The sequence below is a fragment of the Serpula lacrymans genome, assembly GCF_000218685.1.
Source record: "Serpula lacrymans var. lacrymans S7.9 unplaced genomic scaffold SERLAscaffold_4, whole genome shotgun sequence".
Classification (NCBI taxonomy): domain Eukaryota; kingdom Fungi; phylum Basidiomycota; class Agaricomycetes; order Boletales; family Serpulaceae; genus Serpula; species Serpula lacrymans.
The window spans coordinates 159,959-179,365 of NW_006763293.1; the positions used below are offsets into that span (position 1 = coordinate 159,959).

General features: G+C 48.8%; 6 protein-coding genes across 6 annotated transcripts; 3 read left to right on the forward strand and 3 right to left on the reverse strand.

Moving 5' to 3' along the window:
- Window positions 1–3,183: 3,183 nt before the first annotated feature.
- On the forward strand, window positions 3,184–5,440 carry SERLADRAFT_459910 (uncharacterized protein; the record flags this gene model as incomplete). Its single annotated transcript, XM_007315115.1, has 7 exons — window positions 3,184–3,240; window positions 3,294–3,565; window positions 3,632–4,785; window positions 4,849–4,908; window positions 4,958–4,999; window positions 5,050–5,177; window positions 5,236–5,440. The coding sequence occupies 5 exons, from the start codon at window positions 4,248–4,250 to the stop codon at window positions 5,272–5,274; spliced, it is 807 nt and encodes a 268-aa protein (XP_007315177.1).
- A 181-nt stretch (window positions 5,441–5,621) lies between these two features.
- On the reverse strand, window positions 5,622–6,333 carry SERLADRAFT_459913 (uncharacterized protein; the record flags this gene model as incomplete). The annotated part of the gene is given in 2 exon segments (XM_007315116.1): window positions 5,622–6,278; window positions 6,292–6,333. The coding sequence occupies 1 exon segment, from the start codon at window positions 6,233–6,235 to the stop codon at window positions 5,900–5,902; it is 336 nt and encodes a 111-aa protein (XP_007315178.1).
- Window positions 6,334–8,308: 1,975 nt separating this feature from the next.
- On the reverse strand, window positions 8,309–8,691 carry SERLADRAFT_459915 (uncharacterized protein; the record flags this gene model as incomplete). The annotated part of the gene is made up of 1 exon (XM_007315117.1): window positions 8,309–8,691. The coding sequence occupies one exon, from the start codon at window positions 8,646–8,648 to the stop codon at window positions 8,382–8,384; it is 267 nt and encodes an 88-aa protein (XP_007315179.1).
- Window positions 8,692–8,901: 210 nt separating this feature from the next.
- On the forward strand, window positions 8,902–9,950 carry SERLADRAFT_459916 (uncharacterized protein; the record flags this gene model as incomplete). Its single annotated transcript, XM_007315118.1, has 2 exons — window positions 8,902–9,287; window positions 9,387–9,950. One exon carries the CDS (start codon window positions 9,400–9,402, stop codon window positions 9,661–9,663), a length of 264 nt encoding a protein of 87 aa, XP_007315180.1.
- Window positions 9,951–13,792: 3,842 nt separating this feature from the next.
- On the reverse strand, window positions 13,793–14,303 carry SERLADRAFT_381279 (uncharacterized protein; the record flags this gene model as incomplete). The annotated part of the gene is made up of 2 exons (XM_007315119.1): window positions 13,793–13,957; window positions 14,013–14,303. The coding sequence occupies 2 exons, from the start codon at window positions 14,160–14,162 to the stop codon at window positions 13,820–13,822; spliced, it is 288 nt and encodes a 95-aa protein (XP_007315181.1).
- A 2,402-nt stretch (window positions 14,304–16,705) lies between these two features.
- Window positions 16,706–18,110, forward strand: SERLADRAFT_459918 (uncharacterized protein; the record flags this gene model as incomplete). The annotated part of the gene is made up of 6 exons (XM_007315120.1): window positions 16,706–16,867; window positions 17,067–17,147; window positions 17,204–17,455; window positions 17,520–17,680; window positions 17,741–17,859; window positions 17,918–18,110. Coding segments are annotated over 3 exons (280 nt in total), but the record flags the coding sequence as incomplete, so codon positions are not given.
- Window positions 18,111–19,407: the final 1,297 nt, after the last annotated feature.

Genomic DNA, 19,407 nt, shown 5'->3' on the forward strand with positions numbered 1-19,407 from the left:
TGTGCCCCACTATCGCTCTGCAAATCTTTCACTACAACTGCCCATCCGACCCCACCTCCTCGTCCTACAACACGAACAATTTGGTCTTCTTCTAACTTCATTTCCGCTGTTCCCTCGGGTTCGAAAGCATATAAAGCACGGTATAGGCCAGGAAGAAGTGGAGGTTCACCATCTTCAGCAGCTCCTCCCTCTTCACAGTCAATATACTCCCCTTCTTCCCCATCCTCCCATTCTTCGCTTTCTTCAGTATCATCTCCGATACCAAAATTCCTTGCAAAGTCTGTATCACTTGGCATTTGCTTCTCGCCGGCACCAGGTCCTTTCTCGCCAGCCCCCCAGCTTAACCTTCCGAATCCGGCCCATCCAAACCCTCCCCACCCCGCTCCCCCATCTCCTCCACCCTCCTCCTCATCTTCCTCATTTTCCCACTCGTCCTCCTCTTCGTCGCTCGATTCTGATGAAGGTGACCCGCGTAACCGCTTAGCAAGCACGGTCGGACGATTGGGGCGGGGGACTTCATCGCCGAGCCCAACGAAGCGCGCATCAGTCGCAGGAAAGGCAAAATCGCGAATTTTAATCAAGGTGGACATGGGCGAAGTGGCATCGTCTTCATTTGGTTTTTGTCCTACGTCCTTGTGGAGTTCTTGATTGTTCGCATCGTCTTTGCTCCCTAATATCGCTGATCCAGATGAAGTAGTGAATCCCGGCGCGTGGTTTTCTTTCTCTCGTTCGTCCACTGTGGACATCCCGAGACCAAGTGATATTGCATCTTTAGAGCGACGGGCGCTTGACGGACGAGAGCCAATACCCGAAACGGGACGTGACATCGTACCTGATACGGGTCGCGAAACCACGCCTGACGGCGGCCGCGATGAAGCAACGCCAGAAACAGGCCGGGAACGCGATGAAGTACGCGAGTGTGTAGAAGGCGCGGTGGAGGCACGGCGTGAAACAGCAGGAGAGGGTGGGGCTGGGCGAGTGGACGTTAATGACGTGCTGAGCTGCTGTGATGTTAGCAACGTATCGCTTTGCTGCGGAGATAGTTCTGGTTGGGGCTGCAGCGAAGACTGTAGATCAGGGTGCAGAAAATATTGGGACGGAGACGAAGAGTGCTGCTGAGTGGGTGTCAAGGAAGGCGATACTAGGGAAGCCGAAAACGCGCCGCCAGGAGTTGGCGTAGTTGGGTCGGTGACGATGGTGGGAGAAAGCGTGCTGGGCTGAGAGGCCTGGAAGGATAGGCCGCGCAGGAGCGAGCGAGTGAACTTCAGCATGGATATGAAGACGAAGAAAAAGAGCTGGCGAGAAAAGATGAATAAAGGGTCTTTTAAGGGACTCACCACTCCGCTGCCACTGTAACCATTACTGGCATAGTTGTTATTGTTGATGTTATGGATATTACTGGTACTAGTAGTGCTAATTCCAGTAACAACACCATTAGCGCTCGGACCAAGCTCATCTGTGTCCTTCTTCAAGTTTCTGGACGATTTACGCGAAAAGCGTGCTGAGCCTATGCCGGCTGATGGTGGTCTTACCGCAAACTCATGTGGACCAGGCATGGGTGGGGGCAGAAACGAAGAGCCCGGAGAGGGAAATGGGGAGGACGAAGGCATGGTGTCAAGAGCCAGAGAGAGCGGGGGAGGGGGATCTGACAGTGGAGCGTGGGGCACGTAAGTCCAGTAACGGTACCGACGGTAAGAAGACAGAAGAAATTGCACCTTTTGGTTCTATAGCCGATGCCATGACAGGCGTGGTGGTCGCTATTGGCAGGTGATACCTAGGAGACGCTCGCTGTGTCAGACGACGTGCTCGCTGCCGTGCTCGCTGTGCTCACCGACGTACCAGAGACTCGAGATATGGCAAAAAGATACTGTAGAAATTCAGAAATAACAGAAAATCGACATTATTTCCCTGGCAACAAGCATCTCAAATTCACTGTTTGCATCTATTTACCTCGACGACGACCTGCTTATCTAATGTCATCACACCCGCCAAGTCGGCTCTGCCCCTAACCCCAACTTGGCCCGTCTTGCAAGGCTTGCTGTCCTTTTCAGCTCAGTCGATATCGTTGCCCGACTCACATCTTGTTTCCCTTCACTGCCATTCACCTTGCTGGGCTCTCGAGAATGGCGCACACGGGCTGCTATTGCCTTGGTTGGGCTATCGGGCTTGTTTGGACGGTATCGCGTTCGTGACCGAATGTACATATGCCCGGTGCGCTCCGTAGAAACAGGGAATGGTTTCATGCCGGTTTGTGCTCTTGACGAGTTGGAGGTCGATGGGAAGCAATTGTACGAAGCACTTGGAAAGAACACGTCGTGTCTTTTTCTTGGCTGCACGACGGTCCGTGCTCGTGACCTCCTTGTGCCAGTGATTATTTTGCGCTCTTCCTCTCCCACCTCGTGCGTCGCCGTTCGTTCGTAAGTTGTGTCATCGCCCAGAGGTGTCTTGAAGCCATCGCTCAGTCTGCCTAAGCCGTCGAATCGCTTGCCATTCCCTTTCATGATGCCTTCAATACCGAGTCCCACAAGTCCAAGTCCAGTTCGTCCTTCGGATAGCCTATATTCCAGCTGCACACGTGCCGTATTGTTGTTGCCAGCCAATACTGGGGTTTCGATTTCAGCAGACGACTCTTTATCTCCTCTTGATGTCGTGGTGGTATCATTGAGTAATGCGGGTGGCGACTGCGACGGTGATCCTGCAGGAGTGTTGCATGGTACCGCGGGGTGGGATTCCTCTTCTTCGTATGGCAAGACCGGAGACGATTGAGGTGCAGGAAGAAATGTATATGTGTCAAGCACGGGTGCGAATGGTGCTCGTTTGCGATGTGAGCGTTGTACTTGACGCAAGACTAACATGGACAAGAGTGCAGATGCAGTTGCTGGTTTGGTAGACGATTGTTTCTTGGTAATTTCCATCCAGCGTTTCCTTACTTGCGAAGCCTTGAGAGAAGATGAGGATGTATGCGCGTTCATGCTTCAAGTCTTCACTGATGCCGATTCTGTATTTCTGCGGTGGTGGAGTTTGAGCTACATACGGTATGTTGATAGCTTCCACGTTAGCAAGGTGAACGTGGTAATGTAGTAAGAGTGCGTACCCAGAGGGCGCCTTACTGATGAATGTGAGCTGACCCAAAGATGGTACTATTCGTGGAATGCTGTCCTTTGTATATAATGTCGGTGCGTTGGGTTGACCTTCAGCGGTGTTACTTCTTGTCTTGTTATAATATAGGAATGAGCACAGGTAGGTTCCAGCCATGCTCGTATCATTCTACAGTTCTTATACATGCACTGGAGGCGGCTGACTCGCTGACGAACCGCTGCAGCTGGCGGCTGGCACAACCGTCGCAACCATGGACTCGGGGGCTGACAGTGGCGCATTACCATCTAGCCATGGCTAGCTTACGCAGAATCACATTTACTTGCAGCACCCAAAGGCAACCCACTCATTAATGCTCATTGCTATTCGCTTGTTTTGCATAAACAGCACTTGGGTTTTTGTTCCTACTTGAATGACGATCGGACCATCGATCATGTCATGCAGAAATGCAACGAGGTCAAGTTAAAAGGCAGGATTCATATTACCTCATGCAATTCTTTCATTCTTACTGACTCTTTATAAATACTTTCACCAGGTCATCGACGATTATCGAGCTAACCTCCTCATCCAGCCATCATCGAGTCTCTCATTTGACGAAGTTGTCCATTGCGGCCACAGGATTGCCTGAAGCCTTACGTATCTCAATTTATCTCGTTTTTTCCCATTGTCCAACACTATGCCTTGCGTTCACCCTGCCTCAAAGCTTCCCTTCGCTGTGAGCCTGCAGAAGCACGGTGTTACAGTTAACCGACGTTCCTTTCCAGCGAAACTGTCTCCGTATTATCCTTACCACGTTCACACCTCCAACGTAACCTCATATATCTCCTATCGTGAATTTTGCTGGACTGGACCTCCGGGAAAATTTGGTCTTCTTGGTGATATCTATTTCGACCTTACGATCAACTCACTCGCAATTTACGGGAGAACCACGAGCGAGGAAGAGGACAACAGGTGGTTCAGATGGAGTGGCCTCACCCCCACTCTCGATACCAACATCAAGCATCTCAGGTCTCGCACTGTATCCTTCAAGTTTTTCAACACTATCTTCAGGCATCCGCCCGTTGAATCTATGGTCAGATGGGGTAGAGATATCTTGGTTCAACCGAGAAAAAGTAGTAAAGACCAGACGTAGCCTACTCAATGAGCCCCAAATGATCGCTGAAACTCGGCATACTGGGAGGGTTGGATGGCTACTCAAAAGAGTGCTCGATCCTGAATTGTTGCTAGAATGTGGCACCGCTGGCCAAAAAAAGCGTAAACCTTGCAATTACGGACACGATGACTTGGATAGCCAGAGTACAAAGCAGAAGAAACGAAGGGTCGTTCGTTTTGATAATGGGGATCCGGATGATCCACCAGCATTAGGAGTAGAGCCTGCATCTTCGTCACATAACACATCACTGTCCTCCGTTTCTTCAGGACAAACTCAAAACACCGAGCACATTGATAACCAGAGTACAGAGCGGGAGAAACGAAGGGTCGAACGCAGTTGTTTCGATGTTGGTCCACCAGCATTACGAACACAGCCTAGATCTTTATCTCTTGTTTCCTCAGAACAAAATCAAAGCACCGATGGCGAAGGCGTCAACAATTCCGTACGAGTTCTTGTCAGGAATTTTGTACGTCAGGAGGCTAACAACCCGTGCTTGTACAAGACAATATCTGATTCTTCCCGAACGTGGGCAAAAAGTAAGGATCTATCGAACTCTCCATGACAGTGTTTTCTACACGTTTACCATGAAAATTCTCTAGGTTTGGATGCACTCGACCCCCTTGACAACAGTGTTGATACGCAAGATCGTGTCGCCCTTGGTAGGTTATGATATGTCACTAGAGACTGACGTATCTGAAGGATTTACAGTGATCAGCCAGAATGGTACTCTGTCAAGAAAATTAGAGCTAGGTAAACACCACGCACAAAGTGTCCTCTGGTTATTTCTAAGAAGGCCACAGTGAAAGCCCTACATAAATTGGAAGCAGAGCAAATGGCGCTCGAAATCGTTGCGCTAAAACGTCTTCGCGATGAAGCAGAATACAAGCTGAAAGGCTTCGAGGATAAAGTCAGGAAGTCGAAGTCACAGGTCAGTATGACTACAAACACACGAGGAAGAGTTCGAGGCTGAATTCTTTCGTATTCAGATCATAGATACCCTGCACATCCATCTTCCTCTCCGATAACTTGAATGACTTGAATGGACAAGTCAACTAACTGGCATATTCGATACGGTCTGCGGTATCGCTTTCGTACGGAGTTGTAAGGCATGTAGTGCAGCCATAGGTTGTAAACTGTAAAATAGAGGCTCTGGAGCAAAATGCGAAATTCAACAATGCATTTTGAGAGTTATTACAAAAAAGGGGGTCACAGCCTCGTTCTAGTAGTATTACTTCCTTCCGAAAAAGGAATATTCCTATCCATGTGCAACTCAACCACCCAAAATTTAATTTCGCAATCAGTGATGAATCGCTACAATGCGACTCCACTTAATGGCAATGTTGGCCAAGGGCAGCATCACCGCAACTCAAGTCATGCAGACAAACATTTTTCTCCGTAGGAAACTGCTCACAAGTACACAAAAGTCGTATCCATATCTGATTAGTATCTATATTTCATCCTGCAAATGCTAAAAGCGGAACGTACGCAAAACAGAACACAACGAATAAAAGAGAAGCTAAAATGCTACACAATCAAGGTCATACAGATCAGCTCAACTGCCAACGATCGTCCCCAAGTACCTCGAGCAGCACCCAAGCAGCCCTCGGATTAAATAACTTCACCTACTTTCTACGATGGGCTGGATTTTTTTTATTCATCCTCTAGTTTCAGTGCACTAGAATGTGCCTCCGCAGCAGCTACGGCCTCGAATATCTCTGCATCTGCATCAGCATCAGCATCCGCATCCATATCTGCGTCGCCGTCAGCATCGACATCGCCATCAACTTCTCCATCGGCATCGACATCACCATCACCATCTCCTTCCCCGTTGACTCTCTGCAAAGGAGGCGATACTTGAACAGGTATCGGCTGTCCGTCCCCCGTTCCACTTTCGCCTGGTGAACCACTTCCAGAGGCTGGTTTCCGTCGTCTGCCGTGATCGTGGCTCTGTTCTGCTCGTATAAGGGGGACACTCTCATTGTCCATGGTTTGAAGGGTGGCAATAGCAGGTGGCGTGGGGCCCCGTCCGCGCCGTTCTCGTTCTCTGTCTTTGTCCACTAAAATTGGGGCTGAGACTGGGGCTGGAGGCCCAGAGGGCCTCAAGTTAGATTTGTCTCGATGTCGATCCTGCGGGTGTGCAAATGACGGTGCCGGTGAAAGGAGTTGTGTGCCACCGGGACCCACACCCCCCCCGCTGTGTGATACTGGCATAGTATCAGACCTGTGCACAGAGCGATCCGAATTTTGTGAGCTATTGAGCGGAAGATGAGATGACACACGAGCAACGGATGAAGTAGAGGCGCCAGCGTGAGGGATAGATGCAATCGAGTGTGTACTGGCTTGCTGGCCGTCGAGCGTTCCTCGTCGCTCCACACGCTTCATCTTCTTACGACATCTGTCGCAGACGGTCCCTGGTCCCTCTGGTCCTGGTCCCCATTTCTCGACACATTTTCCATCCTTGTAGCGACCAGGCAAGCCACACTGCCTGCAAATCCGCTGTCCTTGAGCATTGGTAGGTGGGAAACTAGTTGAGCTAACGGTGGGTGGAGCATACGGTGCCGTACCGTTTTGACCTGAAAACCGAGAGGTTATTTTTACTTCTCAAAATGCGACCAACGCGCTCTTCAGAAGGGCAGGACGGTGCTTACCTATCGTGGACGAACTTGTACCACTTCCACCACCAAATTTACTTTTCTTCGTTGGTGCACCAGTAACGGGTGGAGCGAATATATGTGTCTGGTACGTAGTTACCTGTCCAGGCTGCGTCAATGGTCCTGGAATAGGACCCACGGACGCCTCGGAATTCATCGCAGGACCAGTCATACCGCCAGGAACAGACCCAGGTGCAGGTGCTGGAGGACCAACAAGATGAGACTGTGAATGCGTTCGGGGATGACCATGTGAGCGATAATCCGATGCGGGTGACTCAGGACGGGAGTGCTGTTCTTGACGATGGTTTAACGCAGACATATGCTGCGGTATGGGCCCAGCACGAGTGAGCGGAGGCGATACTGCCTCAGGACCAGCACGGCGAGCGCGGTCATTAGTTGATGCTTCCAGCAGCATCTCATCGATACTGAGGGAGCCTCCACTCGATCTGCTCGAAGAGCGTGACAGGTGTGAGCCAGCACGCGAGCGAGAGTGATGATGGGGACGGGGATGAGCAATTCCAGGCTGAAGTGATGTAAGGGTACGATGAAGGGTTTGATCAGGAAGATGGGGTTCCCTGGACGAATGGCTACGGTGGTGGGAGGGGTCCCGACCGCGAGACTCGATGTCTCGAGAAGCGTGCAAATGGCCTGAATGTGAATCCTGAATAGAACATAATTAATTACGTTAAGCGGCTACTTAAATGTAACATACTGAGATGTTAAAAATTTGTTCTCGTCGGGGATCGTAATCATTGTCGCGTTCGCCGCGAGATCGTTTAGATGGAGGTGGCCCACCAGAGGCAACGAGGTATCCGGACTCATCTAGACTGCCAGCACGAGGGCGAGTACGGCCTCTAGAGTTGGGGTTTGCATTGGGTGGGGGTGGGAGAGCTATGGGAGGAAATGGATGTGAGTTCTGTGAGTTCTGCGAGTTCTGTGGGGGAGCAGGACGGTGAGTTCTGGCACCTCCTGGGACATGGTGTCTTGAGGGAATTGCAGGAGGGATCACCATTATTGCAGGGTTTGATTGTGAGGTATGCTGGGAGTTGACGGGCACAGGGGACGGTGGAATTTGGCCTGGCAGAGGGATAGATGTAAGGACAAGCTGGCCTCCACCTTCTGCAATGATGCGCGAGTATCCTGCACGGGCGTCTGCAGCACGTAGTTCAATGACAGAAAGGTATCTGTCTAACTCTGTCCAGGACTCCATGATGATACGTTTCCTTGCTTCTGCCTCGTCACGGGCCATCTCTGCACGCTCTGCACGAGTTTCGCATTCCGCGATGACTCTGTGTGCAGCATCGGAGAGCTGGGCATTTGATGACGGCGTGCCATTCGACGGGGGAGAGACGGCCTGGTAGGCGGAAAGGAGACGTTCTACTTTGTCAAGCCGTTTTCGTGTCGCTGTTAGTTCTTTTTTGAGAGATTCTGATTCACGGTAGCTAGTAGAGAGAAGAGAGGCAAGTTGGGAATTGCTGAGACTATGATGGGAACCATTTGGAGAGGTAACTGGGTTGTTTGATGACAATGGGGGCGAGGTGATGGTGGATAAAGGTTGTGGGGAGACAGACATCTAATGAGACAGCGAGCGTGGAAGGAAGCAGAGGGTGGGTGTCGCGTGTGAGGTCGTCGACGCCGTGTCGGACGGTGTGGGGAGGTGGTTTGTCGCCGTGCTCGACGTCGCAGTCGTGAATGCCGTTGTGGTGAGAGAAAGGGAGGAGGGGTGTGGCGGGAAAGCGGGGCAGCATCGGTGCAAGGGTTGATAAGACGTCGTTTATTTGACGAGGCGGCAACGGCACGCTGTCTGCTTGCACCGGATGTCGGTGTCCGGTCCAGTTTCTCGGCCGGCGATGCCCACCCGAATTTGCCATATATGGAGGACATGCACCCCACTCCCTCGGCACTGTCGCACTCCGTCATCACAAGACGCGGGCCAGACCCCGGCCACTATTTCATCCCGCCCTCGTTTTCCCCCGACTCTGCCCCGACACGCCGCCCATTGCCCTCGACGCGTCCCTCTTTACCCTCGACCACGTCCTCGCTGCCCTTTTACTCCTCCTCGTCGTTCGAAACAGCGTCGACGCCCTCTTCCTCGCCAGATCCCAATCCCAGATGGCCCACAAACGCGCGGTTGTCGCTCTCGTTAGTAGGAACGGGGTCCCGCCTCGTGTCGGCGCTCATATGCGCCTTCTGTCGGAACTTTTGTCATGATAATCAATCTCCCCCACGCCGTCTCCCGCCGCATGTCTTTCTCGAAGCGCTTCCCTGGGGAAATCACCGCCATAACACACATGGTCAGCACCAGCTTCCAATACACCCGGCTAGCCTCGTGTTTGGCGTGTCTTTATTCATGATCCAAAATGACGATGGCCTGGCGTTCAAACTTTGTAGGCGCATTTTTTCTTCGCTCTCTCTGGTTTTTCTTTACATCGTATTTGCCACATTCACGCTCTTCGTATACCTCAATTTCTCAATCATTCTTCCAGATAATAGTCGGTGATGCTATTCGCCAAACGGGTTCCCAAAAACTCCGTCTCTGACGTGCCGTCATGCATACAACCAGTCACTTCAAGCTCCATTCACATTGCATACCCACATCTTGTCAATGAGGCATCCCAGCAGGTCTATAACGCAACCAGCTATATTTTGCCATCTGCGTGTGACCATCGATGGTGTGCACATTCCACCATTGGCAATGTTCAGCGTCCCGGCTTAGGTTCTCGCACCCCTGCCGCACTTCGCATCCAGCAGCTGCTGAAGTAAACTTGTCAGCTTACTGCGCTGCCTAATAAGGCAGCCAACTACGTACAGCGGAGGGTGCGCCAGGTGCCAGGCATCACAACGTGGTTTCAACGCGGCATCCTATTCCAGGTAGTTTCTTCATCATCCTTCCTTCTTGTCCCCTGCTTTGAGCCTTTTCGGGTACAGCCTCGTCGGTTCAGCGGGTTTAGTGGACTTGGCGTCAGGCGCGTTCCTAAACCTTAGCCTCTGCGCAATGTCATTCGGTCATTCCTGCCTAATTCGTATGACCTTCCCTCACGATCACTTCCTGTTGCATATCATACCTTATGTAGTCTTCCCCCTTGTGTGTGTCTCTTCTTCAACATGTTTATGGTCCTCGTTGGTTTGTACTTTTCCCAATCCTCCCTTCAGCATAGACCTACTCAACATGCATAGTGAGGACGATTGCAGCGAGGATAACGTGTGCTTAGCTGAAGCCGCACCACCTTGTCCAATTCGCCGTTTACGCCTTCATCTTCTCGAGCAGCCGCATCAGTGTATCAATAACCCTCTGCGGACCGATCGGAGCTGGTATTATAGGCCCCATCTAACGTTGGGGTAACCACTTTGGCGGGGCTAGTGAACTGTTCGCTCTTCATGCAATTTTTAGCTCGAAGCACTTCACGATGCCAAAATACCTCCCTCAGCCAACTTTCGTGGTGTTGACTTGTTTTCAGCATCTCGAAATGGTAACCACGAGATATAACTATGTCTTACGTTGCTTCGTATCCGGCCATCTTAGTCACGGCGTATGGCACCTTCCTAGTATCATAGCATCGAGTTCACCTCAATACACCAGTATACTTAACGACGATTAGTGCCCCCGATTGCTCCTTCAGACATCGAACCTTAGGCCAGCGCTCGGGCTGTAAACTGTATACCTGCATTTCTTGGTACAACCCTCTTTCACGGTGCCTCTTCACCTAGGCATAACCTCCAATGATCCACCCGTCGTAGGCCATGGTGGCTTGCTAAGAGGAGCACGCTAGTCCCGTGCCATCGAGTATGTCTGGTGTCCTGAAAGCGCTCTTTCACAGAACCATGTTGTCGTCTCTTCAAACCTTATCGCCTCGTTGTAAGGCATTGCTAATATCGCGTCAGTATCGGGCATGTGACCTATAATCAGCAATTCTCAGGCCATCCCATCCGGTGCCGTTTCTCTGAAGAATATTGTAGAAGGCAACGTGTTCAAAGGTTTGTGACACGTACAACGTGTTATGCCTTCGCCATTCAACACTGCCCGGTCCGCGCTCGGTCAACGTCACTCATCAGGTCATGGCTTAATCGTAGACAACAGCTTTCGCACGTAAGTGCGTAACTAATACTAATAATTACTTATGGGGTTTGCTGAAGCTCTCCCCCGTTGTTCAGAACGTCCAAAATGAAGAGTAAACGAGGAAGTAAGCCTTACAAGGACAGACGTCATTGCTACAATGCTGTTGTAACTTGGTTTAATGTTCCCTCTTACAATTATTTCGCTAATCATTCATCTTGCACTCAGCCGAGGTATTCTTTGACAACGATGTTTCTCGATAAGCCTTAATGTAAGGCACGACTTGGTTGGGGACTCTGGATAATAGGACTTCCGCTATTAAACGTTGCGCCGACTAATATCCATCGAGAAAAGCATGCGTGCGGGCCAATTACTGGTACCCTCATGTTCACCATGCATTTGGAGCGCAACATTTGGAGCAATGAACTCCTTCATATTGCGTGTTGGGCTTATTTAAATCCATTTCCAGGCCTATTAATAGTAATATATGTGATAATCTGAAGGTTCTTCGTATCTTATCCTACACACGCCGCAATACCTTTGCGTAGGTGTGTACAGTTATGAAGGACATGCCACATTCGTAGCCCCCTTATCGCGAGACGAAGTTGTGCAATGACTCGTACCATGACCACTCGTAGTGCTTAGTGGCTGAAGATGGTGTGCATAATCGATCCGGTGAGCTTTCCCTCAAAGTATCGAACGATAGGATTTTTCATTTATCGGCTGCTGTCCATCGCCTGATTCTGAATGTTTGCAGAGACGTGAGATAATGATGGGAATATCCTTTGTTTCATCCCATGCTACGATAAAACTTCGAAACTAGCCAAAATTTCGCTGACACTTCATGGAATGCGTCGATTTTATTTACCGAAAGCTACTGGTGAGTTTTGATACCAATGCTGCGGTAAAAATAATCTGTCAATAGTGCTTCCTTAGGTTGGAAGATTCACTCGCGATGCATCCTATTCAATTCTCCTAAGCATTGTGGGTACCATCCCTTCTGTCAATATACCGTATAGTTACATCATACCTGACGATGTCAGTCAACCAACAGTTTTTCTCTCAGAATTTACGTACAACACTGGTATGTATTGCGTTTTAGTATATGTGGCAATTTCGTACTGAGTCTGCGGGGTATGACGGCGCCTTGGACGGTCTATAAAGTTATGTTCAAGTCTGGGTCAAAGAACGACGGTACGTAAAATTGTGAGACCCCCTTCCCCCTAGAGTAATACTAAATATGACTACAGTGTTGGGTCTTCTTTTTATGATTGACGTTGAACTATCCTCAGATCAAAGGCACTCAAACACGACCCTCAGTTCATTCATAGAGCTGTTGTTTGAAGGTCACGGAGGGAAGATATGGAATCCGACTATAACGACAGCGATATTACCTCCACTTCCTGCGATGATCAGGAAATGTAACTGGACAACACCCTAAATTCTATTAACATACAGCCCTTCCCGTGATTGAAAACGGGCGACAGAAGATCCCCTCGTTCTGTCTTGATTGCTTTTGTGAGTATAGTGAAGAGCATGTCATCCTTTGTTCTTCGATGACTATCATTAAATATAGTCTTATCCCGTCCATACTCGACAGATAATCTCCCCATATCAAGTTCATCATGCTGCCAAACCAAAATCTCGATGGCACTTGACCACATCTTCTCCAATATATTGCGTTTGTGCCAATAAGAACAAGTGACCAAACAGAATGGCCCTACCTGTCATCGAATTGATCATCAGCATCAGTTGTTGTCCTTGAGAGCCTCGTGATAACTTCTAAAATTTGCAGTGCGCGACTGCACGACAGCGGTTGAACACTTTTCGCGATCCTCGGAGCTTGGTGACTCATGATGACCTGTCAAGACGGTAGATGGACTCTCAACAGCTATGCAGACAATTTTTTCACTATCCTAGCGTTGGATAGTGCAGGTTATTGGCTTCTAACAAATTGCTGTGGTGAGCAAAACCTAGCACATAACCAGTTGACATGTGTAGTTGAACTGCCGATGGTGGGCAGATGCGAAAGATTCTGACTAGCCTCTTGTAAGCTTCATGAGTTTATGCGACCTAATTAAGTTCTGAAATCATAAATCATGTGACAGTGCGCGTTCAAAGAGATACCTTCCTTCCACCGATTGATATGGCCATACTGTGGGATGATGCGACGCAGAAGCGTCGGGTGTCAGCAGAGATCGTATCAATGTACGGGAGAATTCCCGGGGACTCACGGCCAGTCAAGGAAAAGACAAAAAGACCCGATGGCCGAGGATAGTATAGGAAATTCCTGCTTTTCTGAGCGCGTCAAGACTCGGAGATGGCAGCCATAGAAGGAAGATCAAACGGAAGGAACCTCGCACCTAACCTAACGTCAAGGACAACCGTCCGCGTCGAAGAAGCAGGAATGGCGGCCGCACAATTACAAGAACCGCTGTAACTGCGATAGTCAAGGAAAGCACTGCAATGACACCACACCGATGGGTTGTTCCGAGTCTCTATTTCAGTTGGACTTGAAGTGGAACCACGAAGTTCGTTGTGTTTGATAGCCAGATAAAACTTTCATAACTGCACGGTTCAATAGTTTGTTAGCAGCACAACGACTAGCTGATGTTGATTGCGAGCTACAGGTTAGTCTAAACCAGTTCTAGAGCAAATCTTCGAGTTGTCCCATACCTTGTGGATAACGTTATCTTTCGTCATGGTGGCGGTGTGGCGAATTCCAGTAAATATCGACAAATATTACCGACACGCCAAGCCACCAACTGCACAAAATTTATTGAAGTGCTGCCACTGGCACCACTATGATCAACGATAATGACGCCAGGGACCTTCTTGTGCCCATTGATATCTTCTCAAGTATATTTATCTTGGTTTGCACTGCCGCACGAAAATATACGCGTCAACCTTAATGCATCCCGGGCCATAGGTCACGTTATACACTGTGAGGGAGTTATTCGGTTGACTCAAGAATAGGCCGTAGCACGCGCTGTCAAGGACTAGGTAGAGTTCCATGGCCATCTGAATATTGCAATATCATACTAACACCGTTGCACAGAAGATCAGACCTTCTGTCTACTCCGAGTCGGTAATACAGGCGGGAAAACCCCATCTTGGCTTCTGGCGCCTTCATACACCGTTTCATACACCATTTGTTTCCATTTGCCACTAGTGGCCTGTGCAAACCACTACTCAAAGGAAATGCCATCAACGTACCAGTTTCTCAGCCGCTGTATCATGTTGATGAAATCGTGGTCTTCTAGATTCAAAGTCTTTCGCGGGTAGGAAAGAGCTATTCGGTATCGTAACGTAGACTTTTTCGTCATGCCGTTATGAACTTTAACAAAAAGCTCAGATTGCAAACTGGTAGTACACTAAGCCTCTTTCTTCGCACAAGAAAAACCATGTATGAGTTACTGTATTGCCAGAACGTCCTTTGTAGTAACTGAATATATGTTCGTGAATCATGCTGATTACACCGAACAACGGCTGGACATCGGATACAGGTCATTGGTGAAAGAATCCAAATCCAAACTGAACCTGGAGCCCCAAACTGTACAATTTACACTAGTATGGCCTCTTCCCTTGAACCAGAAGGCAATCATAGAAGGCCCCTGTGATAGTACCCAAGCCAAATAGTACAACCGTGCAGCCTAACCGTGGTGGTGCTGAGAAGAACAAGGAATAAGGTGGGAGACAAACACGAGATATTATGATTAACAAACTCCAGGCGAGTCAGCTATGTATTCTGCTCTCAGGGCACCAGCCAACCTCTGAATGGCAACTTATAAGAAGTAGAGCCCGCCCCTTATCCATTGTTTCTACTCCTTTAATATTTGGGACATGTATTATAAGAATCTTGAATATTTCAAACATGTAGCATGAGCTGTAACAATCCTTTAAATTACAACATTTATATAGCACTGACCGTAACCATAATGGAATAACTTTATCGTCATTTTTTCACGACTGGCTAACAAGGTGGTCCGTTGCTTGCTTGTACGTGAGGACCTTGTATTGTCTCCGCGTTTCCACTATCATAAATACGCTGATAGCACCTTTAGTGCCGCTAAACAGCATGGTCAGAAAATGGTGACCATGCGGAGCAGGAAGTAAACTAAGTTAGATTACAGTAAAAGTTGGTCTGTAACTTACTTGGAACGGAAGCAAATACACTACAGTATGTACGTACCTGATAGATCGCGGAGTGCGGGAGTGGAAAAATAATGGCGGCGAATGGCGGAGACAAAGAGCCGGACTGCAGGAAAGGAAATTTCGCGTTGCCAAAGTACTGGCAACATCCACGAAACAAGGCATACTAGCAGCTCGCCGCCGTCAAAGGTATCCGCTGGTACGTTGCGCTGGTGCGGTACCTTTCTCTTTATATTCTCTGACAGATGGGCCTTGTTCTCTGCCGTAGCTTCTGATTCAAGTGGAGGAAACCACCGTTCAGGATGAGAAACTCGGTCATTTCTGCTGATTTACACGCATGTAAAACACGTGTAGGGTCATTCCGATAGTTTTGGGAGTGCATGTCCAAGAAATCTCACCACTCGGCTGCGTGGGGCTAGCTTATCGATCGAAGGCCTATCCTGGTCACAAGTGCATCCAGCTGTTCCCTAATCTGCAACGGTGCGTGCAGTATTGTATTCTCCAAGTATGAACCTTATAAGCTTAGCAGAACAGCGACCAAAGCATCCTGTTTATTTTTCTGTTGTTCCACGTGCTTCTCCCCCATCGCTTGCAGTACTCGACCATCCCAGAATGGCCACTAGCAAATCGAGCGGTCAGTGTCTCGTTGGCGGAAAAATGTATCATGATATGCCTTCTCCCTGGATTTCTTAGCGGTATTTTTACCCCAGATAGAAAATTGTCGCCCATGCCGATAATTGCCAGAGGTACCAGCAATTCCCTTAGATTTACCAGGTGTGCGCTGTGGTCTGTTGTACAAATTGATTCAGACGTATGCATAGCTCTACGGTTCTTTGCTCATGCTACTCCATATGTATGGATCGTTTTGTCTTGCATCGATATCCACTTCTGACCGTCTCATTCGCTGCTTCTAGCACCCAGGCGGCCTACTCAGGTTCCCACTCGACCTTCCGTCTAGACATGCGGGCGATCTACAGTGCCCCCGGTCCGTTATCTAGTTTGCATACCGCACAATGTGAACCACATCCACGTCTTCATCATATCTCCCACCGTAAACCTACTGGCCGTACCTTACGGCTTTCTTAAACCTTCCGGCGTTCCGCCGATAGTAGCTAGCAGGTCTCCTCAATCATTGCCGTCGAATATCCACACACAAAATCTTTCAAGATTGAGAGGACGAGGCTGTACTTCATTACGCGGTGATTTCCTTGTTCACTTTCTCCGTTTGTAACAATGCATAGATAGGCGCGCACACCACAGCATCCCAACCTGTTCGTGTCTATTACACGCTCCTTTGCATGCACTTTCAAAATGGAAGTGTTCCGCCGACCACTCAAAGGGACAAATCCTGGACTCGCCGATCGCCGTCCCCTCCATTGCACCATCTTCATTATCGTTCCTCAGTCGCCGCCCACTATTGATGCAATGATTCTTTACTGTGGGTATGTCGTTAACGTATATTTTAGGTTTTCGTTTTCTTCGTATGTTATCCCCATCCCCAGCCCACATCACTACTCCACGGTGAGATATCATCGCTGATCAACTCCTCCATTGATGGCAACACCAAAATATCGTCTGATACCCTAGGTTTCTTATCGGACATCCACTGTCACTCTTACCATACCTGAGCGCCCCGCGCCGCAAGAATGAAGGGTGTAGCTACTTTGCGACGATAGTATACCGATGTCCTCGGGTTTCATTGCAACGAATTTGCCTTGGAAGCGTTGATTTGCTGTTGGGTTTTTTTCGTTCGATCACCCAGTAGGTCCCATACTCATCCAATGTTGGCTACACGGGTCACACCGATGCATTTGATCAATCCTTGAACACCACCCACCGCCTCCACTTCTATTTTAGTCTTCGTCGTCCCTGCTAGTTTCATTTCAAACCATTCATTCATGCCAGCGCTCTGGACCTATTTGTCTCAGACTGTTGGGGCACGTGCTTACCTACTCTCTAGACCATGGTGCTCTCAAAAGAATCCTAGTCGACATCGACAAACCTTAATCAATCATATCTTATGCAGTAATCCCTCTCTTATGTATATCCCCTCCGACTTGTGCGGGGAAAAGGAATTCTAATGAAGGCCTTTTCAAGAAAACTAGGGGACAGGTTACTCCTGCACCAAGCTTAGGACCTTAATGCCTTTTGTGCAATCATCAATGATCGGACTGAATCGAGAGCACACTATATTCCCATGAATGGACACATGATGCTATAACTCCTATGGCTGCGTACAAAGAGCAAGTGAAGGTTACATTGCCACGATTGCGGGCTTCTCATGTGATAACGCATCGCATGGGACCTCAACCCTTTTGGGCACCGTTCCACGGTGGCTTATGTTACATGGTAAGGATCGAGTAAAATTTTATCTACAATTTCAGCTTAACGTTTACATTAACCCCTATCCCAGGACGGTCCAAGCAGTTCAGTTCAGCATCTCCGACACACGATTCGGAGCAATAAATAAAGTACCGAAGTGATGATCTCTTTGTTGCTGCGGGTCCCTGTGCCAGGATAATGGCCGCTACCCTTTTTGATTTCGCAGGAATCTAGCTGGGAAAGACAGGAAATGTAACACCTTCTTCTGTCTTATCTCGCATCATCTTTTCACCCTCATCCAATCTGCTCTAGTGTTGTGGTCAAGTGTCAATCAAACCTGGATGTTGGAAATGCACGGGGACGTGTTCATTCTCAGCCTTTCAGCTTGATTCCCGAACACCCCATTCTGAAATCAATCTCAGGGGCTTGATGTAAGCCGTGCTAGTCAGCTTATGCCTCAATGACATATAACAATCGGCGATCCAGAAGGATGAGCCAGAGGATCTGTATTTGAAATCAGGCCCATCTCTCGATTTTCAATTAAGAGGCTGGGCAAGTTTTACGCATGCTGGCAATGTATTGCCTATAGCTGTAATGTCGAGAATCCTATTTTCTATTCACTGCCAACAACAACTAAATCAATACCTCCAATTCTTGTCCGCTTATTGTATTTACGTATATGACAAGGTTGGAATATCACAGAACTAGAGATGCAGTGAAACTGCACTAAGAAACACAGGTTTATCCACATGCTTATGGAGAGCCTTATCTATATTACACTCCTTTGAGATTGATATAGCGGCCCCACGCTATCTTTCATTATTTTCCGCACCGACGTACGAGGATTAAGACCGTCATTCTGATTTACCCTGGTCTTGAGGCCACACTATGATAATTTCATGGCAGATTCGCTCGCTATTGAAATTTTAGCGGTGGAAAAAGCATGCTTATGCGGTATATCGGTACTTAACCATGGAGAGTGGGCCAACACGGACATTCTGACGGATAGGAAAGAGGTGAACGGGCGCCGACTGTTCAGTGGGTCATGGTGATAATGTGCGGTATACACTGCGGAAGAGTCATTCCTCTGCCTTTTGGCAATCCCGTGGAAGCTCAGCATGACATTCAACTATGAACATATATGAACTGTTGACGGTTAAGCAAGCGTTTATTGTACAGCAAATGATGTCATTGCTATTACGTTCCGCAAGGGGACAAAGGAGAAGAATCTACAATTGCTCGTGTCTATGGTCTAGCATGACAGACGTAGATGGAACAAGGCTACAAAGACAAGGCTGGAGACGAAGGCTACAGGGGACAAAGGGCGACGTTGACTGGAAGGGGATGGTGGCGGGAAAGAAGGGAAGGAGGTGTCACGTGGCTAGCCGCCAACCGGATAAGGCCAGCTTAGGCATTGTGACTCGCAAAGAGGGTTTAGTGGTAGCGGCTCGGCACTTTGCTCGTCGTTGTTGCTCCTGACCACAACAACCAGCAGACAGAACACCATCCTCAGCATCTTGATTCTTTCTCTTGTATTCTCTATTCCTATCTTTCACAAACATCATCCTCTTTATTATTTGCATAGGGCCTTGCATTCATTTACACAGTCCTAAATCCGTTATCTTTCAATATCTTAGCTTTTAGTATTCTTGCTTTCTTTTCTAAACTTACAGTTTAATGCCATCAAGGAAGAACAGAAATGCAAATCCCCCATCCCTGTCCTCCAACGTTTATCCAGCATACACCCACTCTCTTGTTCCACAACTTGACACCTCTTCTCCGTCCGTGTGGCCACCAGAGCAAATCCACGAACCTCATCGTCCACCAGACAAGCCAGATCTGCTAGGAGTCATCGAGCCCGAGGTGGAACGCGTGGGCGCGGAGGGCATAGAGGAGCATATATTGGATGTAGAACATGAATATGGCAGGGTCACCAGCCACGACACTCCGCCAGCTCACAGTACTACTGCTTCTCCATC